At 48.5% G+C, this 26,487-nt stretch overlaps 1 protein-coding gene and 1 long non-coding RNA gene across 4 annotated transcripts; one reads left to right on the top strand and one right to left on the bottom strand.

Annotated features, from left to right (window-relative positions):
- Nucleotides 1–452: 452 nt before the first annotated feature.
- Nucleotides 453–23,289, top strand: grik1a (glutamate receptor, ionotropic, kainate 1a). 3 transcript variants are annotated; one of them, XM_067257786.1, is made up of 18 exons: nucleotides 462–543; nucleotides 4,915–5,082; nucleotides 5,353–5,610; nucleotides 7,169–7,350; nucleotides 7,955–8,008; nucleotides 8,336–8,509; nucleotides 8,631–8,774; nucleotides 11,779–11,886; nucleotides 12,247–12,291; nucleotides 13,706–13,819; nucleotides 14,070–14,273; nucleotides 14,789–15,012; nucleotides 15,622–15,740; nucleotides 17,443–17,660; nucleotides 18,935–19,160; nucleotides 19,439–19,689; nucleotides 20,546–20,548; nucleotides 23,137–23,289. In XM_067257786.1, the coding sequence occupies exons 1-18, from the start codon at nucleotides 462–464 to the stop codon at nucleotides 23,287–23,289; spliced, it is 2,727 nt and encodes a 908-aa protein (XP_067113887.1). The 3 variants fall into 3 exon arrangements, with proteins under 3 accessions (XP_067113889.1, XP_067113887.1, XP_067113888.1); XM_067257788.1 differs by lacking the exon at nucleotides 20,546–20,548 and having other exon boundaries at nucleotides 453–543; XM_067257787.1 differs by lacking the exons at nucleotides 12,247–12,291; nucleotides 20,546–20,548.
- Nucleotides 23,290–24,348: 1,059 nt separating this feature from the next.
- LOC136963277 (uncharacterized) lies at nucleotides 24,349–25,652 on the bottom strand. The gene is made up of 3 exons (XR_010878976.1): nucleotides 25,552–25,652; nucleotides 24,715–24,839; nucleotides 24,349–24,398 (listed from the first exon to the last, which is right to left on the bottom strand). It is a non-coding gene; the product is annotated as an uncharacterized lncRNA (long non-coding RNA).
- Nucleotides 25,653–26,487: the final 835 nt, after the last annotated feature.

Here is a 26,487-nt window from a genome sequence, read left to right as displayed (position 1 = left end):
GCTGCTGACAGCCTTCTGTTTTGACCCCATACACGCGCACCAGCCACCGCGGTCTGTGCGCGGATATCAGCGGGATTGGTCCTTTTTCAGTGTCCGGCAACAAGCGCGCAAAGACGGGTGGAGTTGATTTCCAACCGTTCTAATTGACAACGCAAGCTTTCTTGTTTTATCAGCGTGAACTTGTCTTTAGGGTAGAATTGAATCTTGGAATGTAAATTCCTCCATCGGTCTGTTCAAAATGGGATATTAACCTATGCAGATTGGAACGTATGGGTTTTCTGCGGTTGAGTTGTGACCAAGGCGGCTTCCAGGAATAACTTGGAACTGTTGATTACTTATCACCCAAATCTTACCCGTAATGAGAATGGGACGCCATAAGATTCATAGTTCGGACGTAGGCTGTTTCACTCTGTCAACATGATTTACTTGCGGAGATGAATGTGAAGTTTGACTGCAGAACTATGGAGAAACGGAAGCAACTCTTAACCGGTCTAGTATTCATGGCGACCATCTGCCTGAGTTCACAGCAAGTCCTAAGAATTGGTAAGTTAATTGTAGCCACTTTATGATACAGTTGTGGATTTGAGTATGAAAAGTAGGCCAACTGGGCCCAGTAAATGCAAACACCTGCTGGATTTCACCAAGTGCAAGGCAACATTTTACCTACCTCGACCCCTCCTTAAAACTCATTGTAATTAACTGCAGTGGCAACATCTGTAATTTGCGTCGAATGAGTTTTTTGATGGTCGCTATATAGTATAATATGGCACATTTTAATTAATCACTGTAGTCGTCACATCGTTGTATGTGAACTTTTTTAGTCCATCCACCGCCTGTTTGTCTGGTTCCAGGGTTCGTGCCCGGTAAATCCATCAAGATCCTTTTCATATAGCATACTGGAAAGGCTCATTTTCAACTCCCTTCCATCCCTGGCAAAGATTATACTTAAACAGACAATGGAAGCATCTGCCAGTCTGTCTAGGTTCCCTCCCAAGCCCAGAGTTTAGTTCAGGCAATTAACACGCGCTGAACTTTACCCCAGGATTCATACGCACGCATCTGGTTTGTAACCTAAACATAAACGCTGACACGTTGTCTAATTTAACTTTTGCTCTATAGGCACGGATAGGGCACGGTTTTCTACAGCACGGTTTGCTACGGCTTGCATCCAATACCACACTAAGGAAAAGAACAGGCCAATTTAAACCAAGGCCATATAAACCAGTAGTTGAAGGGAAGGAATGGAAAATCAAACTTGAAAGACAAAACAAGCTCATCAAACATATATCAGTAGAATACATCTCTATTCAAACATTTAAGGTGCAGTTGTGACTGTACTCCTAAAGATCACACACGCACACACACACACGCACACACACTTGAATGGCTAATAGATTATTGATTCAGGTATGTCTGCACCCGCATGAAAGATGCCTGACCTCTCTGTCTGGCGCGCACACACAAACCTTCTTTCAATGACTGAAGGCCGCACAGCAATAGTTTACAGACATACAGCACAAGACATCCAATCAATCACGGAGATGGATGTACTGAGGGAAAGAAATGGAGTAATAGTTCCTAACCCCGCCATCATAGCCTGACTATGGAGAGCTGTAATGAGACAAGATGTCCCTGATCAGGCAGAATGCCCTGCACATGATGAGGCTAGGGACTGAGCTCTGCACAGGGTCCTGGTGTCAGAGAGTCCATTAGACTTGCATGAGAGAGGTAATAGGAGATTGATTGACTGGATCGGGAGAGTCGTGGGTGTGACTCACAAAAAGGTAAGTGTTGAAGAAGGATGGGATTATGTTAAATTACGCTCTTCACACCCTGGGCAAAGGCACCATTTGTGTGCCTGTTGATTCTAGAACTTTCCCCTCGTAGCTGTCTCGGTGGTGGATTGTTAGTGATGATTAGGAATGACCACAGTGATGGACACATCCCCTCTTACTCACGAACACGTACATTTCCTTTGTAATCTCCTGTTGACTTTTCTAGATGTGATGAACAACACATTTAAATTTAAATTTTAGTCATTTAGCGGATGCTCTTATCCAGAGCGACTTACAGTAAGTACAGGGACATTCCCCTGAGGCAAGTAGGGTGAAGTGCCTTGCCCAAGGACACAACGTCAGTTGACAAACCGGGAATCGAACTGGCAACCTTTGGATTACTAGCCCGATTCCCTCACCGCTCAGCCACCTGACTCCCATAGATGTGCTTATGTGGCCCAGTTTGTGTGCATGTTTGTGTGAGTGACTTGTCGTGTCTGGTAGAGACCACCTGATTGTCAGCGAGATGAATAGTAGTTGAGTCTTGATGCTGAAAGGAAAGTGGAAACACCAATGGGGTAAATTGACAGGGTCCCAGAGACGGGAAGGATAAGAAAGTGAGCTTCGATAGAAACCTGAATACTGCCACTGTGGTAAGTGCTGCAACTATCAATTACACACAGTAAGTGTTTTCCTGTCAAGTGCTCAAACCGTTACCTCTTTCGGGGAAGAGGCACCGTGGTGGGTCTAGTTGTAGGACTAGTTCTAAAAACAAGATGAGACGAGTGCATTTTTCTCTGCGACCCTTGAGCGAGGGGAGAAACGAGAAGGAGAGTGAGCGTGCGAGAGACAGAGACACGCCGACACCGCGCACGCACGCACACTCCCTGAACGTCACACTGCGATCAGGTCTGCCGGACGTGTTGGCAGGGGCTCAGCTCTGCTCCTCTCCGCCTCAATGTTTAACTCTCCCGGCCCTGTGCTCCCCACTAAGTCTCCTCCCTCCTCCTCTCCATGGGTTTAGGGCCAACTGTCATCCATCCATCGCTCCATCCTGTCCTCACAGCCCTGCTGTGAGCAGCTGTCTGACAATAGAGATGCTATCTTGTACGACCTCTGGCTCAGTGAAGGTGTTGTGCTATTCATAGCTGTCAATCTGATCACTGGGAGAATAGTGACACACAGTGGGATCTTAGCAGACAGCCAATCAAAGCTTCGGTTCCCTATCTATTTCTCTGGCAACGCACACACATGCTAACATGGGTACACCGATAAAGGCTTGCATGCAGTTTTGAGCAGTTATTGCTTGGCCCTGAGAAAACAAATCAAGTCTAATCATGTAAACAAATAAATAGTCAAACATTGACGTCGGAGGCTTGTTACTCTAATATTTTACCGGCAGCGATCGAAGTCAGAGACCCAATAGTCTCTCATCACCTACAGTCAAGGCCTCTGTACTGAATGCACCATTTTGGAGCACCAATTATTCCTCGCTCCTTCCTCCTCTTTGTCTGCCTTGTGAGTTGTCACAGCCCGGAGTCTCTGTGGGTCCCCTGCTGACTGGGCTGAAGGAGCTCAAGGTCACCCCAGGGTCATCCCCTGCTCTCCACTGGAGGTTTCAGATGAAGCTGCAGACCGTCGGCGGAGCCTCAGGACATCACACACGCTCCCTCTTTCACACACACACACACACACACACATCCTGCTCTACGCGGCTTTGAATGCGAATGACTTTCCAACATTTTGAGAGGAGAGTGCCTAGAATGTGTTTGAAGTCAGAGATAGTGGAGGACAGTAGTTCTTCCCCTTTATAACGCCCGATTCTCTCTCGTTTGAATGGATCTGTAGAAGCTGGTTCATTGTTGATTGAATACCAAATGCGAAACATCTGAGGGGGCTGTATGGGAGATGGAGTCTGTTTCAGGATGTCTCCATTTTTATGACCATGTTTACGAGGACTAGATTCAAACCCCATGAAGAGGATTTGGCACCATCTGAAATGGCCCTCGTTAAATGTGCAAAGTTTGGGCTGCAGGCAAGCTGATTTTCAGATTGCAATGTGTCTATAAATTGGCAAGTTTTCGCTCTAGGGTGCAGTTTGAAGACTTGTCACTTATCTCTGGTTCCTATGAGAGGTATTACGTTCCATTCCTTGTCCGGTGGGTGCTATGAGCTGTTAATAAAGTTTGATGATTTGATTTGATATAACCTATTAGTGGAGGGAAGGAAGACAGAAGGGAATGCTTCCTTGGATTGAGATGCGGCCCAGGTATGTGTAGCCAATCCCCATCCTGACCTACAAACAGGTTTTGACTGTTCAAATGTGACAGTTTTTTTTATTATTTGACAGGAAGGTTAGGTGAATCAGCTCTTCATGAGCATAGCTCCAGGCTTTCTGTATTGTTAGTAATGGCCTTCGCCCTAATATAATCAACGTCATGCACACAATAGATACACTGCACTCTCTTTAATCATGGCTATTTGACTGCTCCGAATAGCTCTATAATGAATATGGGAGTTCAGTCTAGCCTTGTACGCACGCGCACACACACACACACACACACACAAACACACACACAGGCTGCGTCTACCAGTTTCTTCTTGTTGTTTAGAATCATTCCACCAATAACATGGAAAGAATAATTACCCGTTCCACAAACCAAAGGATTTTACATAAACCATTATTCATACGATTACTCAGAGGGCAGTGCCCATGTCTGCTTTCAGCACATTTCTCGCAAATCACTAGAACTTAATAATTGCATTCTGTGGATGCTGTATAATTGCCAATCTCCAACACCACTACTCCTTCTTTTTGTGTGTCCCTGCTCTGTCTTTCATTCCACTGGCAACTTTCATCCTTTTCTCTCTTTTTTTCCTGATGAGCAGCCATTCACCCCTGCCCTCTCATCATCCTACTTGTTCAAAATGAACTCCCTCTCCTTCTTAATTGATCTTTTATTCCCTCTTCCGTCAATTTCAAAGTGTCTGCTCGTGTTTATTGGCTTTTAATTCCCCTGTCTCCCTCTACACTACTCCCTTCTCTCTCTCTCTCTCTCTCTCTCTCTCTCTCTCTCTCTCTCTCTCTCTCTCTCTCTCTCTCTCTCTCTCTCTCTCTCTCTCTCCTCCGTCGCCGCAGGCGGCATCTTTGAGACACGGGAGCGTGAGTTGGTGAGTGTCGAGGAGATGGCCTTCAAGTTTGCGGTGACCAACATCAACAGGAACCGGACGCTGATGCCCAACACCACGCTGACCTACGACATCCAGAGGATCAACCTGTACGACAGCTTCGAGGCCACCAGAAGAGGTAGCCGGCCGCACCGCACACTCCTAACCCCAAACGACCCGTGATCTAGTCGCTCTCAGTCAGAGTCTACTATGGTTGCCAGGAGTAAGGTGTGATGTTTGATGCAGGAGCCGATCTGTATATCATTGTCAGGTCTTATTGCTTAGCTTTAGGATTCGTGTCGTCTGATACAGACCTTTCACAAACCGTGCTGAATGTCCTGATACAACCCAACCCCACTGCCCCCTTCCCTCCATCCTGTGCACCCCCCTCCCCCTCCCCCCCCTGCAGTGTGTGACCAGCTGGCGCTGGGCGTGGCGGCGGTGTTTGGCCCCTCCCACAGCTCCTCGGTCAGCGCCGTCCAGTCCATCTGCAACGCCCTGGAGGTGCCCCACATCCAGACCCGCTGGAAACACCCCTCGGTGGACAACAAGGACACCTTCTACATCAACCTGTACCCGGAGTACACGGCCATCTCCAAGGCCATCCTAGACATCGTCACCTTCTTCAAGTGGAAGAAGCTCACCGTGGTCTACGAGGACAGCACAGGTGCGTGGCCACCGTGGCCGATCCGCATTCGTGCAGGAGCAGGAAAATAGATATGTAGATTAGAGGGAAAGTTAGATCGAGGGTGTGCATGAAAGAGAGAGATTGAGAAAGAGCGGGGGCACTGATGAGGTCTGGGTCTATATGTTCCTGTTGACAGCATGCATTTCTATTCCATTTCAAATCGCGCGATGCAATTCCATTGTTGCCGACACACTCGGTGCTGCACGCTGACCAGACCCACACCTCAATCAGGCCGAGGTCTGGGGTGATAAGCTGTCTAGCACCCTCCCCTGGCTCTCTCTGTGCACTGTGGGGGAATTGTGTATCAGAAACAACCTCCACATTAGGGTCCATTTCCATGACCCAGCTCTGATAGTCTATCTCAGCAGAAATGTCAGGGTCGATGAAGCTTTCGTATGGATTTGTTTTGGATTCGGATTTCTTTCTGAAATATCACACCGGCAGTTCATACATCATCCTGATATGCATAGTTTCCAAAACAATTGAAAACTGTCTGAGTGTGTGTGTGTGTGTGTGTGTGGAGGGCTGGGGTATGATATACATAGCGTGTGTGAGGGCTTAGAGACAGATTAGTGGGGGCCCTGTTCAGCTAGACAGCCCCTCAAGCAGTGCAAAATCACGTTGGAGTGGAAGTCCTGGTTCAACCAGGCCATGTGGATGTGCTTTCTAAAGGTTATTGTAGGGGGTTCAATAGTTTGACACCCAGCCTTACATTATGTTGAGGTCAGAGCTGTGATGTCAGAGCTGGCAGGAAGACCTGACCCATATGCCCTGTGTGTGTGAGCATCAGAGATCCTCTCCTCCATCTCTCCTCCACCATCTGGACTTTTACTAGCTTCCAACTGGACTTGGACTCCTGTTCAGTAGCCAGCTTGAGTTCTTTATCGATGGTGCGAGCCTGGGAAGGGCTGGTGTGTGTGTGTGTGTGTTCATATTCAGGACGGTCCCGGCATGATGCCCAATGTCCATTTTCTGGTGGGTTTCTTGCTCTGCTATGTGATCATTTGATTTGCCCATCTTGTCTGTAACCTAAGAGTGTAGTGTTCTGATAAATAATGCAATGTCTCCTACAGTAGCTGCTCATCAGTTTCACTGTGTGTCTGCTTGGGGTTGTCGGAAATGTGACAATGTAATCTGACCGCATACCATCTGTCTGGCCTGGGTGATGCTCTCTGTGTTTGTCTGTGTGTGTGTGCGTGCGTGCGTGCGTGTATGTGCGGGTTTGCTTGAGTGTGTGTCTATGTCTGTGTGTGTAGCTATGGCTGTGACTGTATTTTGGCCCCTATCCATCCATCCATCATCCCTCCATCCCTTCCTCCATCCATCCATCCATTATCCCTCCCTCCATCAATCCATCCATCATCGCTCCCTCCCTCCCTCCCTCCCTCCTTCCTTCCCTCCCTCCCTCCCTCCCTCCCTCCCTCCCTCCCTCCCTCCCTCCCTCCCTCCCTCCCTCCCTCCCTCCCTCCCTCCCTCCCTCCCTCCCTCCCTCCCTCCCTCCCTCCCTCAGGTTCACTCTGTGCTTGGTGTGGTGCAGGGCTGATGCGGATGCAGGAGCTGATCAAGGCTCCGTCCAAGCTCAACCTGAAGATCCGGATCCGCCAGCTGACCCCCGGGGACAGCGACGCCCGGCCCCTCCTCAAGGAGCTGAAGAAAGACAAGGAGTTCTTCGTTCTGTTCGACTGTTCCTATCGCATGGCAGCGGAGCTGCTCAAACAGGTCTGGAGTCCCAGCCTGACAGCACTGGTGGAGCGTAGCTGCCCCACCTGCTGTTACAGCGTTACAATGCATTAGGAAAGACAATCATTTTTATTTAGACACATTTACGATGTATGGTAACGTATTGGAACATAGGATCATTTCACTCTTGTCATGTCTCTACTTTATTTTCTCTCTCGCTTACTCTCTCTGTCTCTCTCTCTCTCTCTCTCTCTCTCTCTCTCTCTCTCTCTCTCTCTCTCTCTCTCTCTCTCTCTCTCTCTCTCTCTCTCTCTGGATACAATGTTTAGAGCGTGTTACAGATGAGAGGTGAACTCTGGTTGAACTCAGTGTTTGGTTCAGACGGTATATAATGAGTGTCTGTGTCTTTGAGGAGTTGTAATGAGATGGGGCTCCTCCTCCATGCTGGGCACAACCCCCCCCCCCCCCCCCCCCCCCCCCCACACTGTTCAGCATATATATGAAAGTGTTTCATAATGATAGCACAGACCCAGTGGGGGTACTTCCCATTAAGATATGTTGGTGTGATGTTAGGGTGGGAGTCTTTGTGTTTGTCTGCTTGATTTGACTTGATAATGAACCCTCTCTTTGCGTTCCCTTGCAGCTTTCGTCGATGGGGATGATGACTGAATACTACCATTACTTTTTCACTACTCTGGTGCGTTCGAGAACGGTCTAACCTTGCACTCGTACGAAACGTCCTTGTATTTGTCATGCTTTCACATTCCGTTTTGTGCCATGAACATTTTTTGGGACATAATGAACCATGGGTCTGAGTGGGTTGAGGAGGGGCCCACCCAGGTGAGAACACATGACTGTTCAGAGGGTAGACGCCCCCTGAAAGCGAACGCCGAGGTTCTGCTGCCTCAAACGCTGCGCCACAGAACTCTCTCTCTTTGTCCCTCTCTCCATCTCCCTCTCTCTTTCTCTCTTTCTCTCTCCCCTAAACCCATCCCTCTGTTTACCCCTCCATCTCACCCCTCAGGACCTGTTTGCGCTGGACCTGGAGCCGTACCGCTACAGCGGGGTCAACATGACCGGCTTCAGGCTGCTGAACCTGGACGACCCGTACGTGGCCAGCACCATGGAGCGGTGGGCCACGGAGAGGCATCAGGCCCTGCCCAAGCAGGAGAGCGGCCTCATGGACGGAGTCATGACGGTGAGACCCCATCCAACGCCGACCCCCGACCCCACCGCCGGCCAACCCCAACCACCGAGAAGGAACCCTCAGTCTGTGTGTGTTTGTGTCCTCACCCCCCCCCCCCCCCCCCCCCAACCAGACGGAGGCGGCCCTGATGTACGACGCCGTGTTCATGGTCGCCGTGGCGTCCCAGCGGGCCACCCAGATGACGGTCAGCTCGCTGCAGTGCCACCGACACAAACCCTGGCGCTTCGGGCCACGCTTCATGAACCTCTTCAAAGAGGTCAGTGTCCCGCCGCTCTCCCGCCCGCCCCGGGTTTGAACCCTAGCTACCTCTCCCTCTCCGCCCTCATCCGGTCTCAATGACATCCAAAAACGCCATTTTGCCTCATGGACACACACTCCCCCACAACAGCTCAGTCACTCACTGTAACAGAAGCAAGTCTCCAGTGACATGCCAATCCCCAAAATACAACAATATAATCCAGCTGTCTTCACCATGAACACACACTGTCCCATATGTAGAAAGAGTTAAACATACATTTCCTTGTTTCATTCACTGCCTTTCAGCTCTGTTGATTCCCTACCTGGTTGCCTACCTGGTTGCCTGCCTGGTTGCCTGCCTGGTTGCCTGCCTGGTTTACTGGCTACATACAGAAATGAGGCCTTTGATGCATGAGCGTTTTGATCCCTTAAGTCTTAAACCCAGTTGAGAAGCATTTCCTGGCAAAGAGAAAAAAGTGAGAGAGAGCGTCATCGCTCAATCCCTTCTCCCGTGTCCAGTCCTCTTTGGTCCAGCTCTCCCAACGCACTCGCTCTCTCTTCCTCCCTCTCTGCTTCTCTCTTTCAATCGCTCTCTCTCTCTCTCTCTCTCTCTCTCTCTCTCTCTCTCTCTCTCTCTCTCTCTCTCTCTCTCTCTCTCTCTCTCTCTCTCTCTCTCTCTCTCTCTCCCTCCCGCTCCTCTCATCTTCATCCCATCCCCAGGGCATATACAGATGGTGACTCTGTGGTATTCATCACTTGATAAATGCCTTTTAAATGATTGCCTGAGAGCAGCAAACTGTGAAACTTGCCCACCAGTCCATTGCTGTCATACACAACATATTGTGGATCCAAGGGGAGGAGAGGGGGCGGGGTATTCAGATCCTCGGAGATGGGTAGTTCAGTTTTTATCGTAAATGTACTAAACGTTATGAGGGGAGAGAATTGCCAACACAAACTGTATCTTACTGAACTCAAATACAAGCCATTTATGTAATGTGACTCCATTAGCCGGTTAAAGATTGGTTCGCTTTGTGAACCTAATATGGGGACAGGTTGACAGAAATGTCTAGAAAGCATTGTTTTTATAAGATTCTTGTCATTCCTGTCATGGCGTTGATGGCGTTTGACCTCTGTCCGGTGTTCAGGTGTCTCTTCTCTGTCTACACGCCCTGATGTTCCCTCACATGACAGAGCGATTACTGTATGCTCTATATGCCATGTCCTTCACCAGTATGAACACACACTCACTACGGTGCTGTTTTTGGACCATTATCTTTTGAGATCAAATACACCAAACAGTTGCCCGGCACAGCTTCAGAATGTCAATACACAAATAAGATTGTTTTCCATTTCCCGCAAATAGGTGTAATGATTTTGTAATTGGTTTGCTGCTCTCTGCATGGTTGTACAGTCTCATCCCACGTCCATGTTTCAAGGAAACGATTTCATTTACCAGTCCATTTCAACTGGCTTTTGTCTTTAAATCTCATCTCTCTATCACTGAGGGAGGCAGAGGATTGGACAGCATTATCCCGCTCTAAGGATAAACAGACACAGACACAGCTGGTAATGCACCATCTCCTGTGTCTGTGTCTGTGTGTTCTATCTGTGTGTGCGTTAACACATACATGCCTGTGTGCGTGTGCGTGTGTTTTTAAAGAGACTGGAGTGTGAGTCTCTGTAAGGGCCCTCTGCTGGGCAGGTGATTGGAGGTAACACTCAGCTAGGAAGGAGATACGGGGGATCAGCCTACCGGGCTTGTACGTAGATCCCTCCCTCTGGCTCTGCCTGGAGGTGACTCACTAAACACATGCCCAGCTATTACCCACACCCACACACACACGCACACACACATGCACACACACACACACACAGGTCAAACACACCGTGGCGACAGAGGTGGCATAGTCAAAGAGATTGAAAGTCTGTCATCTGGTGTTATGTACAGTAGTCTCTGTCGCCTTCTCCATGTGCCTGACTGGCGCCTGGTTGCATTCCCTAAGGTGCCCCCCCCCCACCCCCCCCCCAACGGCCATGCAGTCAACTGCAGTCCCACAGCTGGATGTCTCCCAGACTCTCCTCCTCTCCTCCATCTCCTCTCTTCCATCTCCTCTCCTCTGCTCTCTTCTTCTCTCTTCCGCTGGAGGGGACTGAAGCTGTGACAGGTCCATTACCTCACTGCAGGCTCTGGGAAGGCCACATCATCAAACAGACCTCCTCTCGGTCTGCAGTCAGCTCTCCAGGGATTGGAAGCCCATGACAGAAATGTAAATGGCACCACTATGACTGGTGACTGTGTTCAGTAGCTAGCCTTAGGGCAAGCCATCGGCACCAGTTGGGGTCGATGTGGGTGTATTCAAATGGTTGACGTGGTCGGTATTGTAAGAACAGGGCAGAACTGGTTTTGGACTTGCTGTACCTGATGCCCACGCCACACTTGTTATCTACCCTCCTGGGCCCCTACAGCATTTCCCCTCAACTCTTCTGAAAAGTAATGAACAGGCGAGGACATGCCACTCTTTCCTGTCTGCATCCATTCTGCCGGACTGGGTTCCCAACCTCTGTCACTGTCAGACCTCCATCCACTTCTCCTCACCAGTCAGGGGGCTCAGGCTACAAAGCCTCAATTAGGCTCCACAGATACCTGAGGGATGGTCATCTATCACTCTCTCTCTCTCTCTCACACACTATCACACACTCTCTCTCACACACACACACTATCACACACTCTCTCTCTCACACACACACACACACACACACACACACTATCACACACACACACTATCACACACTCTCTTTCTCCCACACACACACATTATCACACACTCTCTCTCTGTGTGTCATTTGGTCTAACTCTCCTTTTCTGTCTTTCTCTCTCTCTCTCTCTCTCTCTCTCTCTCTCTCTCTCTCTCCCACTATCACACTCTCGCTCTCTCTCCCACTATCACACTCTCGCTCTCTGTCGCTTTGTCTGATTCTTTTTCGTTCTCGTTCCCTCCCTCCCTCCCTCTCTCCATCTCCAGGCACAGTGGGACGGTCTGACAGGACATATAGTCCTTAACAAGACGGACGGACTGCGGAGGGACTTTGACCTGGACATCATCAGCCTGAAGGAGGACGGCACCACCAGGGTGAGCACACTGGCCGGCAGCAGCCAATCAAATCCCTCGCACGGCGGTGAACCCGGGTGTGTCCGCGCGCGTGCGCGCTTCGCGTCCCGTGAACGCCGACCCGCGGGTGTGCTTTGTAATCTTTCCTCCAGTCATCAGCAGCGCCGCTGACTGACACGGCCAGTCATCACTGGCGTGGTTTAGAATGCCTGTTTTTGTATTGTACATCCCGTAGCGTCAGGATTGTAGATCCTGTTTGGATCTCATTAGTCCTCATTAGTCCTCATCACCTCGTTAGAGATGTTGATCCCCCTGAAGGCCTCCCTGCAGCCAGGGCTCTGTGATACTCACTCTCAGCTGTGTTCTCTGCCTCTTCACAAGGGGATTGTGGAGGGCTCCAGTCGCCTCAATAAAAGGTGGATCAAGGTTTGTGCCCGCGCCTTCAAGGCTCTCTGAACTTGCTCCCCTACCTTTCCAGTATCTTCATTTCCCTGTGTTGACCCCTCCTCCCTAAAAACAATCCCCTGTACAATGTTCCTTCATGGAAATAGGGCAAAGATTGACTTCAAAGGGATTTTCAGATATTGTGCGTGTACGATCAACAACACTGCATGTGCTATTCTTATAGCAGACAATCTAGTCTTTAGCCCTCTCGCTCCTCTCTCCTCTGTGTTTTTCATTAAGTCCCTTCTACTCTTAAAATAATACAGATACAGCCATACACAAATCGCTTGAGTCCTAAGGTCCTGTAATAACATTGACTATCAAAGCGTGGCAGCCCTGTTGGATATTGGGTATTGACCAATGGCGCGTTTAATGTGTTCTGAAGATGAGGCTGGCAAAACTATACGAGGGGATGAATAATTTTACCTTTGGACAGTAAAACTTTAAAAGGCTGGAACTTTCTTTGTAGTTCTGTATCGTTCCACTGCTCACATGTCCTTCTGCTGCTTAGTCAGCTGGGATGTCTTTTCTCTCGTTGTGTTCTTTGTGCAGAGAAATGATCTAGTTGGTGTTTATTTATTTTACAGCACAAGGATGTGTGGTGATTAACTGCCCTGGCAGTCACAGTACATACAGAGATTCTTACAGCTCAGTAGCCCACAAATTATGATAGAGTTAAGAACTCTCTCCTTCTCATCGCTTCTTATTATCAAAACATTATCTATTGCTATTTGACCATGGCAGGTTTAAAACCAGGCGTAGAAGCCATTAATCCTACACTGTGTTGAGTTTTACACACCATTCCTCCACTCAGCCAAAGACTGATGACCGGTTTAATACAGGAGCAGTATTCCTGATAACCAGCTCCATGTGTAGCCACCCCAAAGAAGTCATAACATGACCCCTGACCCCGGGAGGATCATAATTAACAGATCTTATCTTCCAGCTGTTAAAAGGATTTGAGAGGGTTAAATCCCGACTCCCCGGCGCTTCTCTCCTCTTAATCTGATAACTGTCTGGATTATTCTTCTGTGATTGAGTGTTATCCGCTGTCTCCTCGTCTACAGTGGTGGGAAGTGACACACAGCCCAGGGTGAAAATGTTGATGGATCAGATATTCCCTAGCGAGGCTGTACATTTACCGATGCCGTCCCTTGTTGTCACCTATCCTGTCATCTCTGATGTGATGTTTGACCTTGTCCTGTTACCCAACCACCTATCCACAAACAACATGCTGTATTTTGTCATGTGATCTTCCAATATTTCCCAAGAAAACACCAAGCCATCCGTTCCCTAAACAGGGAACCTACCTGAATAACATTTCAAATTTTCAAACATTTATTTGATGTACGTGTTGATGATGTCCAGTAGCTAAGTAGCTGTCTGCGTTCTCCAGATCGCCGTGTGGAACTCGTACAGGGGTCTGAACCTGACGGAGAACAGCAGAAACAAGGACAACAATGTGACCGACTCTCTGGCCAACCGCACTCTCGTCGTCACCACCATACTGGTGAGGAGAGGAGGGGAGGAGGGGAGGGGAGGAGAGGAGAAGAGGAGGAGAGGGGAGGAGGAGAGGGGAGGAGAGGAGAAGAGGAGGAGAGGAGGGGAGGAGGAGAGGAGGAGAGAAGAGGGGTTGGCAGGAGAGGAAAGGGGAGGAGGGGAGAGGGGAAGGGACAGGAGGAGATTATACAGGAGGAGAGGAGGAGTAAGGTTGTGGATGTCCTAGGATCATCTCTTCATTTGCATTTGCACTCACGCAGGAAAACCCTTATGTAATGCATAAGAAATCGGACAAGGAGCTTGTTGGCAATGACCGCTTTGAGGGCTACTGCCTGGACCTGCTGAAGGAGCTGTCCAACATCCTGGGCTTTACCTATGAGGTCAAACTGGTGACTGACGGGAAATATGGCGCCCAGAATGACAAGGGAGAGTGGAACGGAATGGTCCGGGAGCTCATCGACCACGTAAGTCTGGTCATGTGATTGGCCTCCACGCTGGACTTTGGTTGAAAGGTGCGACTGAGATACGGTACTCAGCAAGCCTACACAGCAAATTATTCTGCTTGCCAAGATTTACAATCTTAGTTCTGAAAATATAATATTTATTATCTTGTTTCAAAAATAATTTACTAGTTTCTATTTTTTAAGCCTACGTATTTCTAGACTGGAACCAACTTATTTTAAGATATCTTGTCGAGTAAAATTATCTGTCCTTGCAGCAAGATCATTTCACTAGTATATTAAGTCATTTTCTCTTCAAATTTAGTGTCAATTTCTTGTATTTTAGCAGCCCTTTTTTGCAGTGTATTCGCAAGCTGTTTGGTATTTTCCGACTTGTTATATGAAAAGTGATACTTATGTTTCTCTCCTCCTCCTCCCCTTCCCATTCTTCCTTCCCCTTCCCTCTCTTTTCCCTCCTCCACCCCTCTGTTCTCCTCTCCTCCCCCCCCCCCCTTCCCCCCCTCGCCTCCCCCTCTCAGATAGCCGACCTTGCCGTGGCTCCTCTGACCATCACCTACGTGAGGGAGAAGTCCATCGACTTCTCCAAGCCCTTCATGACCCTGGGGATCAGCATCCTGTACCGCAAGCCCAACGGCACCAACCCTGGGGTGTTCTCCTTCCTCAACCCCCTCTCCCCCGACATCTGGATGTACGTGCTGCTGGCCTGCACAGGGGTCAGCTGTGTCCTCTTCGTCATCGCCAGGTACGGGATCAGGGAGGAGGGCGTTGGGTTGAAAGAACAGCTACCGAGGTTGCAACCGTAGCGTCAGCATGGATGCGCCTGTCTGGGGAATAGTTCCTGTTATTAGGACAAATGCATTTTGGTTTTCGTCCTGAATGTACAGAATATAAATGAACCAAATGGAATGGCTCTCCGAGAGCGCTGACTGTTTCTTAGTTAGCCCTTCGGGTGAGATTGCCTTTGCCGTGCAGAAATGTATCTTGGGATATTTGTTCTTGGGTGGCCTGTAGGATTTGCTGCGGGTGCAGTCATCGTTTAGTAGCCCTACGTGTGAGCTGGCTCTACATCTATCCAGTTAAGGGCATCGTTTAAAATGTCTGGGCGGCTGGCAGCTGAAGACTGAGCCAGCAAGGGAGATTGGTAGTGATGATTTAAATGCAAATGAGGTAGCCAGCCCTGCCCAATCAGATTGTGTTAGTATACGCTATGGATGCCTCGTCAGCTACTGTACATACAGCTAAAGTTTCCTACCCCCCTTCCCTCTCTCGCTCTCTCCTCCCCCCCTCCCTCCCTCCCCCCTTCCCTCCCTCCCCACCTCCCTCCCCCCCCTACCCTCCCTTCTCTCCTCAGGTTTACTCCGTACGAGTGGTACAACCCTCACCCCTGCAACCCATCCTCGGAACTCGTGGAGAACAACTTCACTTTGCTCAACAGTTTTTGGTTCGGCGTCGGAGCTCTCATGCGGCAAGGTAGCCAGGGCGCCGCCGTGATGTCCCATGTCCCACAGTGTGCTGGGGTCGCTGGGCCAGTAGGCCTGGTCTCTGGTGCACTCCTCTGTTGGGGTCCCTACCCCAAGGCCCCTCAAAAGTCTCACAGCGTATGAGCTGGGTGTGTGCGTTGACGTGTGTGTGTGACTGTGTGCACAAGCGCCTTCAGCAATCAGATGAGGTATCAGGGTGTGCCCACCTACCTTGGATACATTGCCGTGACAACCAGCCATATTCCAGGTTTCACTCTCGAAACTCCTTGGCCCAGTTTAAGCCTTGACCCCCAAAATGCCGGTGTTTAAATGTTGGCATCCTTTCTTTTTTTTCTCTCTCTCTCTCTTTCTCTCCTTTGTTCTTGTTCTCTCCATCGGTTGAGGACACTCGGCCCCAAGTGCTTTGTGTGTGTGTGTGTTTCTCTCTCCTGCCTTCATTTCTCTTCCTGTGTGTCAGTCTGAGCTCTATCACGCACATGCTTGTTCTCACATTCTGTCCATTATGCTTTGCCAGCTTATTTACACACACACACACACACACATACACACACACACACACACAAATGCATGCTTGCACGTACACACAGCTATTAGAGTCAAAGAGCATAGCTCACTGCAAGCTCTCTATTCCTGATTTATCACAAGCCAAACAGTCTCCTACTTCACACACACACACGCACACACACGCACGCACACACACACACATCTAAGCCCCGCACGGAAGCACAGCCCATCTCCAGTGTTTGGATGAGAGCCGAGCGGTGAAGAGTCTACGGAAGAGAAATAGATAGATAAGAACACCATCATTGATCATTCTGGGTGGAGATGGACATCTCATTGAGCCGAGAGGTGCAGTGGTGTGAATCCAACTATTAAGATCATCTTATCTGGAACGTGTTTATCAGGGTGGGCAGGGCAAACACACACACACACACACAAACATACAGATAAACACATACATAACCCTCTCTCTCTCTCTCTCCTGCGCACACGCTCAGTTTCTTGCTTATTCGTTCCCTCGATCGCTCGCTCGCTCGCTCTCTCTTTCACACGCACACAGTGCTCTTATTACTGTTCCTCTTGTATCCGTGTCATTCTGACTGATCTTGATGGTCCTGTTCTCTCTATAGCAACCGAACCTCGTTGAGATCTGGAAGCTGTTCACGAGACAGCCAGAGACACACATTATGTAGACACCTACTGTGTGTACACACATAGATTAATCCCTGCACCAAAATGAGCTTTCCCCCTTCCCCTCTTTCTCTCCTCTCTCTCCCTCTCTCCCTTTCAATATTTCTCTCTTCTCTCTCTCTACCCCTCTCTCAACCTCTATATCTCTTTCTCCCTCCTCTCCCTCCACTTTTTTTCTCTGTTCTCAACCCCTTCTCTCAGAATCAGAATCAGAATCAGAATCAGAAAGGGATTTATTCGCCATGAAAGTTTGCACAGACAAGGAATTTGCTTTGGCAGGAAGGTGCATACAATAAACATATACCTAAAATTTAAATATGTGGACTAACTATACTAAGGGTACATAAACTAGCAGTACTAAGTGGGATAAATATAAGTTGCCGTAAATTACAATATAAAAATACAAAAATACAAATATTACAAAAAATACAAATGTCTTCTTTCTCTCTCTCATCTCTCTCTCCCTCTCTCTCTAACCTCTGCTCCATCTCTGTGTGCAGGTTCGGAGCTGATGCCCAAGGCTCTGTCCACTCGTATAGTCGGGGGGATCTGGTGGTTCTTCACCCTCATCATCATCTCCTCCTACACGGCCAACCTGGCGGCCTTCCTCACCGTGGAGAGGATGGACGCCCCCATCGACTCGGCCGACGACCTGGCCAAGCAGACCAGGATCGAGTACGGCTCCGTCAGGGACGGCTCCACCATGACCTTCTTTAAGGTAGGGGGACCAGAGCTGCGGTGGGGCTACGTGGACTCCCAGCTCCATGGACTTCCTGTTACATGGGCTTCCTGTTGTTCTCACCATTAATAGGGACTAATATAAGACTGTGGCCAGCAGCGTGTGTGTGGTTGAATGTTTTTTTTATGTTTTTAGACACTGTGCGTCTGCAGGCAGGAATGGGTTTGCAGAAGTGCGCCACTGTAGATAACTTTCCCGTTCGCCGCTTATGTAGTGTGTCCCCCTCCAGTCCCTCTGTCCACCTCCAGTCCCTCTGTCCACCTCCAGTCCCTCTGTCCCCCTACAGTCCCTCTGTCCACCTCCAGTCCCTCTGTCCACCTCCAGTCCCTCTGTCCCCCTACAGTCCCTCTGTCCACATCCAGTCCCTCTGTCCACCTCCAGTCCCTCTGTCCACCTCCAGTCCCTCTGTCCACCTCCAGTCCCTCTGTCCCCCTACAGTCCCTCTGTCCACATCCAGTCCCTCTGTCCACCTCCAGTCCCTCTGTCCACCTCCAGTCCCTCTGTCCACCTACAGTCCCTCTGTCCCCCTCCAGTCCCTCTGTCCACCTCCAGTCCCTCTGTCCACCTCCAGTCCCTCTGTCCCCCTACAGTCCCTCTGTCCACCTCCAGTCCCTCTGTCCCCCTACAGTCCCTCTGTCCACATCCAGTCCCTCTGTCCACCTCCAGTCCCTCTGTCCACCTCCAGTCCCTCTGTCCACCTACAGTCCCTCTGTCCCCCTCCAGTCCCTCTGTCCACCTCCAGTCCCTCTGTCCCCCTACAGTCCCTCTGTCCACCTCCAGTCCCTCTGTCCCCCTACAGTCCCTCTGTCCACCTCCAGTCCCTCTGTCCCCCTACAGTCCCTCTGTCCACCTACAGTCCCTCTGTCCCTCTGTTGGGAGTCCTGGCGACTCTGCAGGGGCGAGCCGTCGGGGGCTTTATCCCTTCAGATTGCAGCCTGTGATTACAGCTGCCCGGATGGGAGGGAAGACGGCAAGGAGGAATTGAATCAGCTGGAGGAGATTTAGCACGCAGCTGTCCTATTTTCTCTGACTGAGAGGAGAACCGCACCTCCATGAACACACACACACACTCCAAGGCCCCATGCTCTCACTCGCACGCAAACCCACGCACACAAGACACACACATAAATCCCGCAGCTCTCCCTCACATGCACACGCGCTCCTGCCAACACAGGCACAAACGCGCGCGCGCGCACACAAACACACTCTCCTACCCCCCTTCACTAAGAAACTTGTGGGTGTTGCTTTGTCAGAAATCCAAGATCTCCACCTATGAGAAGATGTGGGCGTTCATGAGCAGTAGGAAGAACACAGCCCTGGTGAAGAACAACAGGGAGGGCATCACGCGTGTCCTCACCACGGACTACGCCATGCTGATGGAGTCCACCAGCATAGAGTACATCAGCCAGAGGAACTGCAACCTCACCCAGATAGGAGGCCTCATAGACTCCAAGGGCTACGGGGTGGGCACCCCCATAGGTACAGTAAGACTCCCTCCTGGCCCCCCTCACCCTCACATCTGAGCTTTCAATACATATATCCCGATCTAATTAATTCCAGTTACCATGGATGCACTTGGTTTGGTTCGTCCATTAGAAAAAAAAGATCAAATTGGCACAGGACCAAAAGCAAAGTGCTAACTGTGATAAATTAAATCCCTCAATTACTCGATTTAAACTATTCTCTGCTCTGCTCTCTTCTCTTCTCCTCTCTTCTCTTCTCCTCTCTTCTCTTCTCCTCTCCTCTCCTCTCCCCAGGTTCCCCCTACCGCGACAAGATCACCATCGCCATCCTGCAGCTGCAGGAAGAAGGGAAGCTCCACATGATGAAGGAGAAGTGGTGGAGAGGGAACGGCTGTCCTGAGGAGGACAACAAGGAGGCCAGCGCCCTGGGGGTGGAGAACATCGGGGGCATCTTCATCGTGCTGGCTGCCGGCCTGGTCCTCTCTGTGTTCGTGGCCATAGGAGAGTTCATCTACAAGGCCCGCAAGAACTCTGACATCGAGGAGGTGAGAGAGAGGCGAAGGCTGTTGTTTTTCTTCTTGTCTGAGCGGGGAGGGGAGGAGGATGGGCGGCGCCACCAACAGCTCTGGAGGCCTTCCTGCAGCTCTGCGAGGTCCAGAGGAGAGGTGGTGTGTGGAGGTGGGGGAGGGGATGTGCCTGGAGGTCAGGAAGAGAACTGGGAGACGGTGGTGGGGTGGCCGGGTGCCGAGCGTGCTAAACTGTGATAAGGGAAATAATCCAGCCATAGAACCTGATCCAGGTAACAGCTGTTGAACGTGTGAAGTAAGGCAGCCAATCAGAACCACTCTGAAACCAACTCAGCTCCTATCAGGCTCATTTTGTTTTGTAGGTTTCACAAACGCAAACTGTTTTTAAACTGATGAGATGTGTTTGGCAGCAACGCTGATCCACAGTATACTGTAGTTCGAACTGAACAGGTGCTCCACTGATCTGGCAACGTTTCCGACATTTGCATAAACCCCTTAGATATGGCTGTTGTTTAAGGTAGCGGGAAGATGGGAGTAAGAGTTGGGAACCAATATAAATAATGTGCTTTTGCTGGTGTTGCCTTGACAACATTGGACACCAGCTGACTGGAAGCAAACCCAGGCTGGGTTCATCTCTCTGTCTGCTCTCATCTTGCTTCTCTGCTGTTAGGATATCAAACTGAGTCTATCTGTTTATTTGTAGAAACCCCATAATGCAAATTATTATGATTGGGTTGTGTGTGCCTGTGCACTCTGTGGCTTGGTGTTTTTTCTTCTCTCTGTTTGATCAAATATTCTTTCACTGTTTGTTTCTGCTTGATTGTTATTTACATGAATTAGCATGCAAAGAGTCACAGTGATTTCAAATATTTAGCAAGTGTGTGGCTAGCTTAACAAGTCTGCCTTGTACGCCATGTTGTTGTCTCTCATGTAAGTAACCATATTTAATTGCACCGTGCTGTAAGTCTTCCTGAACCCAAATTGCTTGTCTGACCTGTGTTGTTTGTTTTGATGTTTTTTCTCCATCTTGTCTCGTTGTGCATGCATGCGCTGGGCGGGGCCACAGGCCTTCTGTTTCTTTTATGGCGTGCAGTCTCGTCAGTTCCAGCGCAGAGACTCCACCTCCTCCTCTGGCTCGTCCCTCTCCAACGACCTGGAGAGCGGCAGGCTGCTGGGGGACGATATAGAGTAGCTACGGCAACGCTCCCACTCGCCAAACACGCTTGACAATAGGTTGGTGACAACACGTCCGTGCCCCATAAACAGTCCTTACCTCCTCTGTGGAAGTGTCCCAGTGTCCACGCTCCCTTTGCCTCATGACCCTCGACCTTCGACCTATAATCTGTGACCCCCTAGACCCCCGTTTTGTTGTCCTGTGGTTCCATGCACCTGTAATGTAGATAGGGCCTCTGGATATGCCTATGAGGATGACCTCATAATGACTACAGCGGTGTTTAGAAATCAGAAAAGCTTTCTCTAAGTGGATGTTAAAGCCTAAATGGCACTGAACATCTTACATTAACATTTGACTTACTGTTTATGTTATGACCAAAGAAAAGCAGTTGTCATTTCCCGGGGATAAAGGAAGTGACACACACCAAAGAGGAACAATGGAGGCCTCATTGGCAGAATCTAAAGTAGAAATACATGAATATAAACCTGTAGTCTATATTCATTCAATTATTTAGCTAGAGAGTACCTTTTCCTTTACTAACGGTTTTATTACTGTAAGATGCACTTTACTAGATGAAAATCTGAAAATACCTGTCTTGAAGGAAGAAAGCACTGCAAACTCTGTAAACCAGAATCTCCCAGGTCTGCTTCTATTACCGTGTGTGTTGCTTCCTTCTTTGTCCTTATGACAGACTGTAAGAGAAGCACAATGCTGCCGGTTTGCATCAGTGCAAGGCCACTTCAAAATGGAGAAAACACTCAACTAGATCTCTGAAAACCAGGTGGAGAACACAGCAAGCAGTTACAAAAGAGTCCTATTTCATTTTCTCTCAGCTAATGCTTCTTATTGCGTATCTTATTTAGCTTAGCTCGAGCACAGAGCTCACTGCAAATCCTAAAAGGCCTCATAGTCAGTGCAGCTGCTCTGCATGTAGAGGAACTTCAGAGCGGCTAGTCACACTTTGAGTTGTTTTCCTCCTCTCTCAGCTAAAGTTCTGACGGATCATTCTAAACAGTGGTTCAGACACTTGGAGCTTTTTTCCCATCAACACACACACGCACACACACCATACACACCATACACACCATACACACACACAGCCTGGAGGGCAGAGATCCAGATCTGTCTGTGTGAGGAGGAGCAGCAGCCCTTAGATGGTTCGCTTGTCTAGTCATTACAGTAGAACACACCAACACACACCAACACACCAACACTAGATCAGACCAGCACCAGATTAAACCATGTGGTCGCAAGAGCACAAAGCCAGAACCAAACCTATCTCACCAAAGACATTCATTTCTAAAAGCTAATTGAATAATACCATAATCCAAAAGTACACTGGGATTAAAGAGAGTTTGGGCCTGATGGAAGCCTTTCAACTGTTTGTTTGGCCCAGGAGGATATGCTAATTAGACTGGGGAGCAAGTGGGTAGGATTTGCTACCCAATCCTGCTACCAAAATCCCACTTTGTGACTTTATACTCACAGTTGCTGTTGCAAGGTAGGTTTCCTGGTGACATGGTTAGTCCCAGGGTCCTCTTCCTCCTCCTCCTCCTGCTCCTCTTCCTCCTCCTCCTCCCTGGAGACGAGAGCAGGTCAGCATCAGGTGAGCGTTCTCTCCCTGTTTCAGGTGGGAGGAGACAAAGTATAACCCACAGGGGTTAAAGGTGAAGAAGAGGTCAGTTTGGAAGTTCTAACAGTTAAACTGCAAACTGGTTTGAGACTGTGTTCGCAAGAAGCATAAATGTATCTGTCTATTTGCTAAACGTGTCAATTCAGGATGGACAAAAAAGTGATATTCCATTATCCCACTTCATTATACATTTATGTAAGAAGCCATGACTGCTGTTTTTAATGCAGCTTGGGTCACGACACAAACCAGGTGATTATAAATAACATTTCATTTCTAACTATTAATTATTTTCAAAGCCTCAGGCTTTTTTTAAATAGTTTTTCCTAATCATCAAATCATTCATTCATAACTTTTTACATAATGACATTGCAGCAGTTTATAATGTTTCTCATCTCTTGTCAGTTTTGTTGAATTCCACATAGTAGTAGGGCTATTGTAGGCATACATTGTTTGGAAAAACTGTTACACATGAATTGTGTAGCTCAGTGCTGCAGCCTGTATTATCATGTCAGCATACAAATAAAGAATATACCGGCTTGTCTCGGTGCCATTACAGCTACCCTTGATGAATGTGCCAGCATTGTACATCTCCCCTGGACCAAGGCTGAAAGGCTAACTCGGCTAACGCTAACCTAGCGACTGTTGTTCTCTTTTGCAGTGTGCCTCTTTCAGCAGCGTCATGGAGGAGTTGGGCATCTCTTTGCGCTGTCACAAAACCATCAAGAGAAGGTCGCGACCCCGCAGCCGCGCCGGTTTGGCTAGTGGCATGTGTCATCCCAAACGCACCCTGAGAAAGGAGACCATGGCATAGAGAAGGCTACTGAGGAAGCCCCGTTTACCCTAGTGCTTATAGAGACACACTGTCTGAGAGGCTGGATGAAACGCTAGGATCCCCTCTCGTGTTATTTAGCGAGCCGCTCTATTCTGTTTATTGTCGGTCTCCGTTCTTGTGTGAATACATTCAATAGCCTATATCAGCAGTAAATCTACAATTATACGTCGTTTAGTTTATTGCCTTTGTAGCAACATCAATAATGACGTGAAATGTGTTAGTAATAGGGTGGATGAATGGATGGTAACGGAGGAATTTTCATGTCGCTTGTCCTAAGATGGGTATATTGTTGCAGTCTCCTGTACTGTGCTCATTTTTCCAGAATAAAGCATTTTACAATTTTCCACAATGATTGTTTTTCCTTGTGCGTGTGTGCCGGATCTACCATGGCCCCTCTGGCATCACCTACAGGGAAGTTGCTTCTTCAGCTAGTTGCTGTCGCTGAGCCAGACACAACCAGCTCGTGGAGATAAGGACCCCTTGGGGTGACCCTGAACATGCCTGCTGTTTTAAAGCCCCTCACATCACAGGAACCACTGCACAGCAGCCGGTACACACGCCATCACACAACGCACACATACACACACCTTAAGAAAGTACTAGTAGTGACCTTCAATCACTGTTTGGATTCAGTCTTGATTAGGTGGAGATTTGGCAGGGTACACAAGGCAGGGGGGAGCAGCTTCCCTATTTGTGGGTTGAAAATATATTCCACCGGAGTTCATCCATACTTTAATCCTCTTGTTGAGGGCTAAATCCTCCGGCCATGATATTTTCTTGCATGGATGGGGGGGGGGGGGGGGGGGGGGGGGGGGGGGGGGGGGGGGGGGCTTAGCTGAACCTCTGTTACATAAGAATCAGAAGCCTGCTCTGAGCTGTGTTCTGGTGGTGGGTAGCCCATTAAAGCTGAAATGGGAAACAGTGACCACATTTAGGATGCACATTTCTGTGTCTAGGTCCAAATAGTGTGTCCAAATAGTTTTAACAAACACAAAGAAAAACACACACGTTTCAAACCCCATAGCGATCTACATCAATTGCTTTAATCAAGGTGCTCTCAGCTGGCATTGGAGGAATCCATAAGAAGCCTGCAGGATGAGCAGCAGGGATAACCAGAGAAAAAAAGGTCTTATTACTGCGCAGAACCTTGATTGATTAGGCTTAACTATCACATCATAGGCAAAAAATCTTTCATCTCATCTTCTCTTTTACATTTTGACACATACACACACACCTCCAAACAAGCAATCTAGATGGTGAATCGAACTCAGCTATATGTGTCTCTGCATAAAGACAATAAAGGCTACATGAACACCGGGTACGAGGGTACACATTTACACATTTACATAAGATATTACATTTACACATAAAAAAATAAAAAAATAATACTCGACCGCACTCAACTGCATTCAGAAAATGCAGACACCTGGCAGAACTACCCCCCCTTTTCTCTTCCTCTCTTTCGCTCGAGGCAGATGATTTTCTGGGTCTTCGGCTCTATTTATGTTCCTGTGATCGCTGAGCCGGACCTAAGGGGGGGAGAAATGAGATGGATGGAGAGAAGTGGAGAGAAAAGGGGGATGGAGGAATCCACCCGTGTCTCAGTCTTCCTCTCCTGTTCCACCTTACCCTTTGCACCTTTAATCTACCCTATCTTCCATTCTGGCTTCTCTCCCTCTTCTCCCCTCACCACCACTATTTTACTTTAATCTCCTCTTCCGGCCCCTGCATATGGCTCTCTCTCCAGGCAAGAGAGTGGAAAATACACATTTGATGTTTTATTCATTTAACAGTTGCTTTTATCCAAAGTACAAATCATGCATATTGTCAGTACAGCAGATAATCATGGACAAGAAGTGCATAGTTCTTACCGCATGTCAGAGGTTAGTGCCAAGTAATAGACGGTATTACTACATTGTAATGTTATTACTACATTATCCATTTAAATCAATACTAGCAGTAGATAAAACAGCTTCTTAAGGCTATCTACAGAAGTGTGTGTGTTCACAGAAGGATTCAAGCAGGCTTTTGCCCTCCTTAATCTCACCATGTAATGACAGTTTAAGGTTGTTGTTTTTTGGTATTCAGATTAATTCTAGGATTGGGTTCTGGCCCATGCAAAAGCATTTGCTCGTCTTTAATCCCCTAACCCCATAATTCTTAATCAAAAACCAGGGACGTTTTTTTTATTCATCATTATCTAATCCCTCGTGAATAAGGCTGTGGGATTACCAATCTGACCTTGGCATTCTTCATCACACACATCTGGTTTCTCCACCTCCACCATGAAAGGTCCTGGTTAACTCTGGAGTCCCAGTTCTGTTGTGTTCTATCAACCCCCAATCCTCTTCCACAGATCCCATAGAGCACTGGTGATGAGAAAGCAATATTAATATATCATCTTACAGGTAAAGTGAATATGCTTCTGTGCAGTGAGTCTCTTCACAGCATGAAGGCCTAAGAAGGCTGACATCTGTGCTCCAGTTCATGAGAGACTATGTATTCTGCTGTTGGGGCTGAACAGCAATGCATCATATATTCTCACATCTGTTCTGAATAGAATTACAGTTTATCCCTCATGAGAGAGGGTCAGAAAGAGTGAGTGAGAGATGGAGAGAGAGATGGAGAGAGACGGAGAGAGATGGAGAGAGAGATGGAGAGAGAGATGGAGAGAGAGATGGAAAGGAGGCAGGGCGGGGAGGAAGGGGGAGACATCTGTCTGTTTGTGTTTCACAGTAAGAAGTTTCAAGATTATGACCTGTGTCGTCTCTGATCTTTCTCATGTGCCCTCTCTCTCTCTCTCTCTCTCTCTCTTTGTCTCACAAACACACACACATATACAACCGTAGCCACATTTTCAAAGCCATAATCAAAGACAGGTGTATTGTTTCATAATAACAGGTGTGTCAAAAAACATGTTTTTCAGTTTTAACAGTGTTCAAAACCTTGACCACAGCCATTGACCAATATGAGTGGTTACCAGACATGGTAGAAAGTATTTGAGTATGAAAGCCTGACAATCAAACACACATCCCCACAAACAGGTCAGGCGGTCAGACATTCAGTGGTGCCCCATCCATCACAGTGAAATGATGAGCGCCCTGAGACGGGACTGAGCAGGTCTGCGCCGCCGTAGTGACGGCATTAAGACAAATGGGGAGGGCCGGAGAGGCTACA

This window comes from Osmerus mordax, chromosome 19 (genome assembly GCF_038355195.1).
Source record: "Osmerus mordax isolate fOsmMor3 chromosome 19, fOsmMor3.pri, whole genome shotgun sequence".
NCBI classification, from domain to species: domain Eukaryota; kingdom Metazoa; phylum Chordata; class Actinopteri; order Osmeriformes; family Osmeridae; genus Osmerus; species Osmerus mordax.
This window is presented reverse-complemented; position numbering and strand designations above follow the sequence as displayed.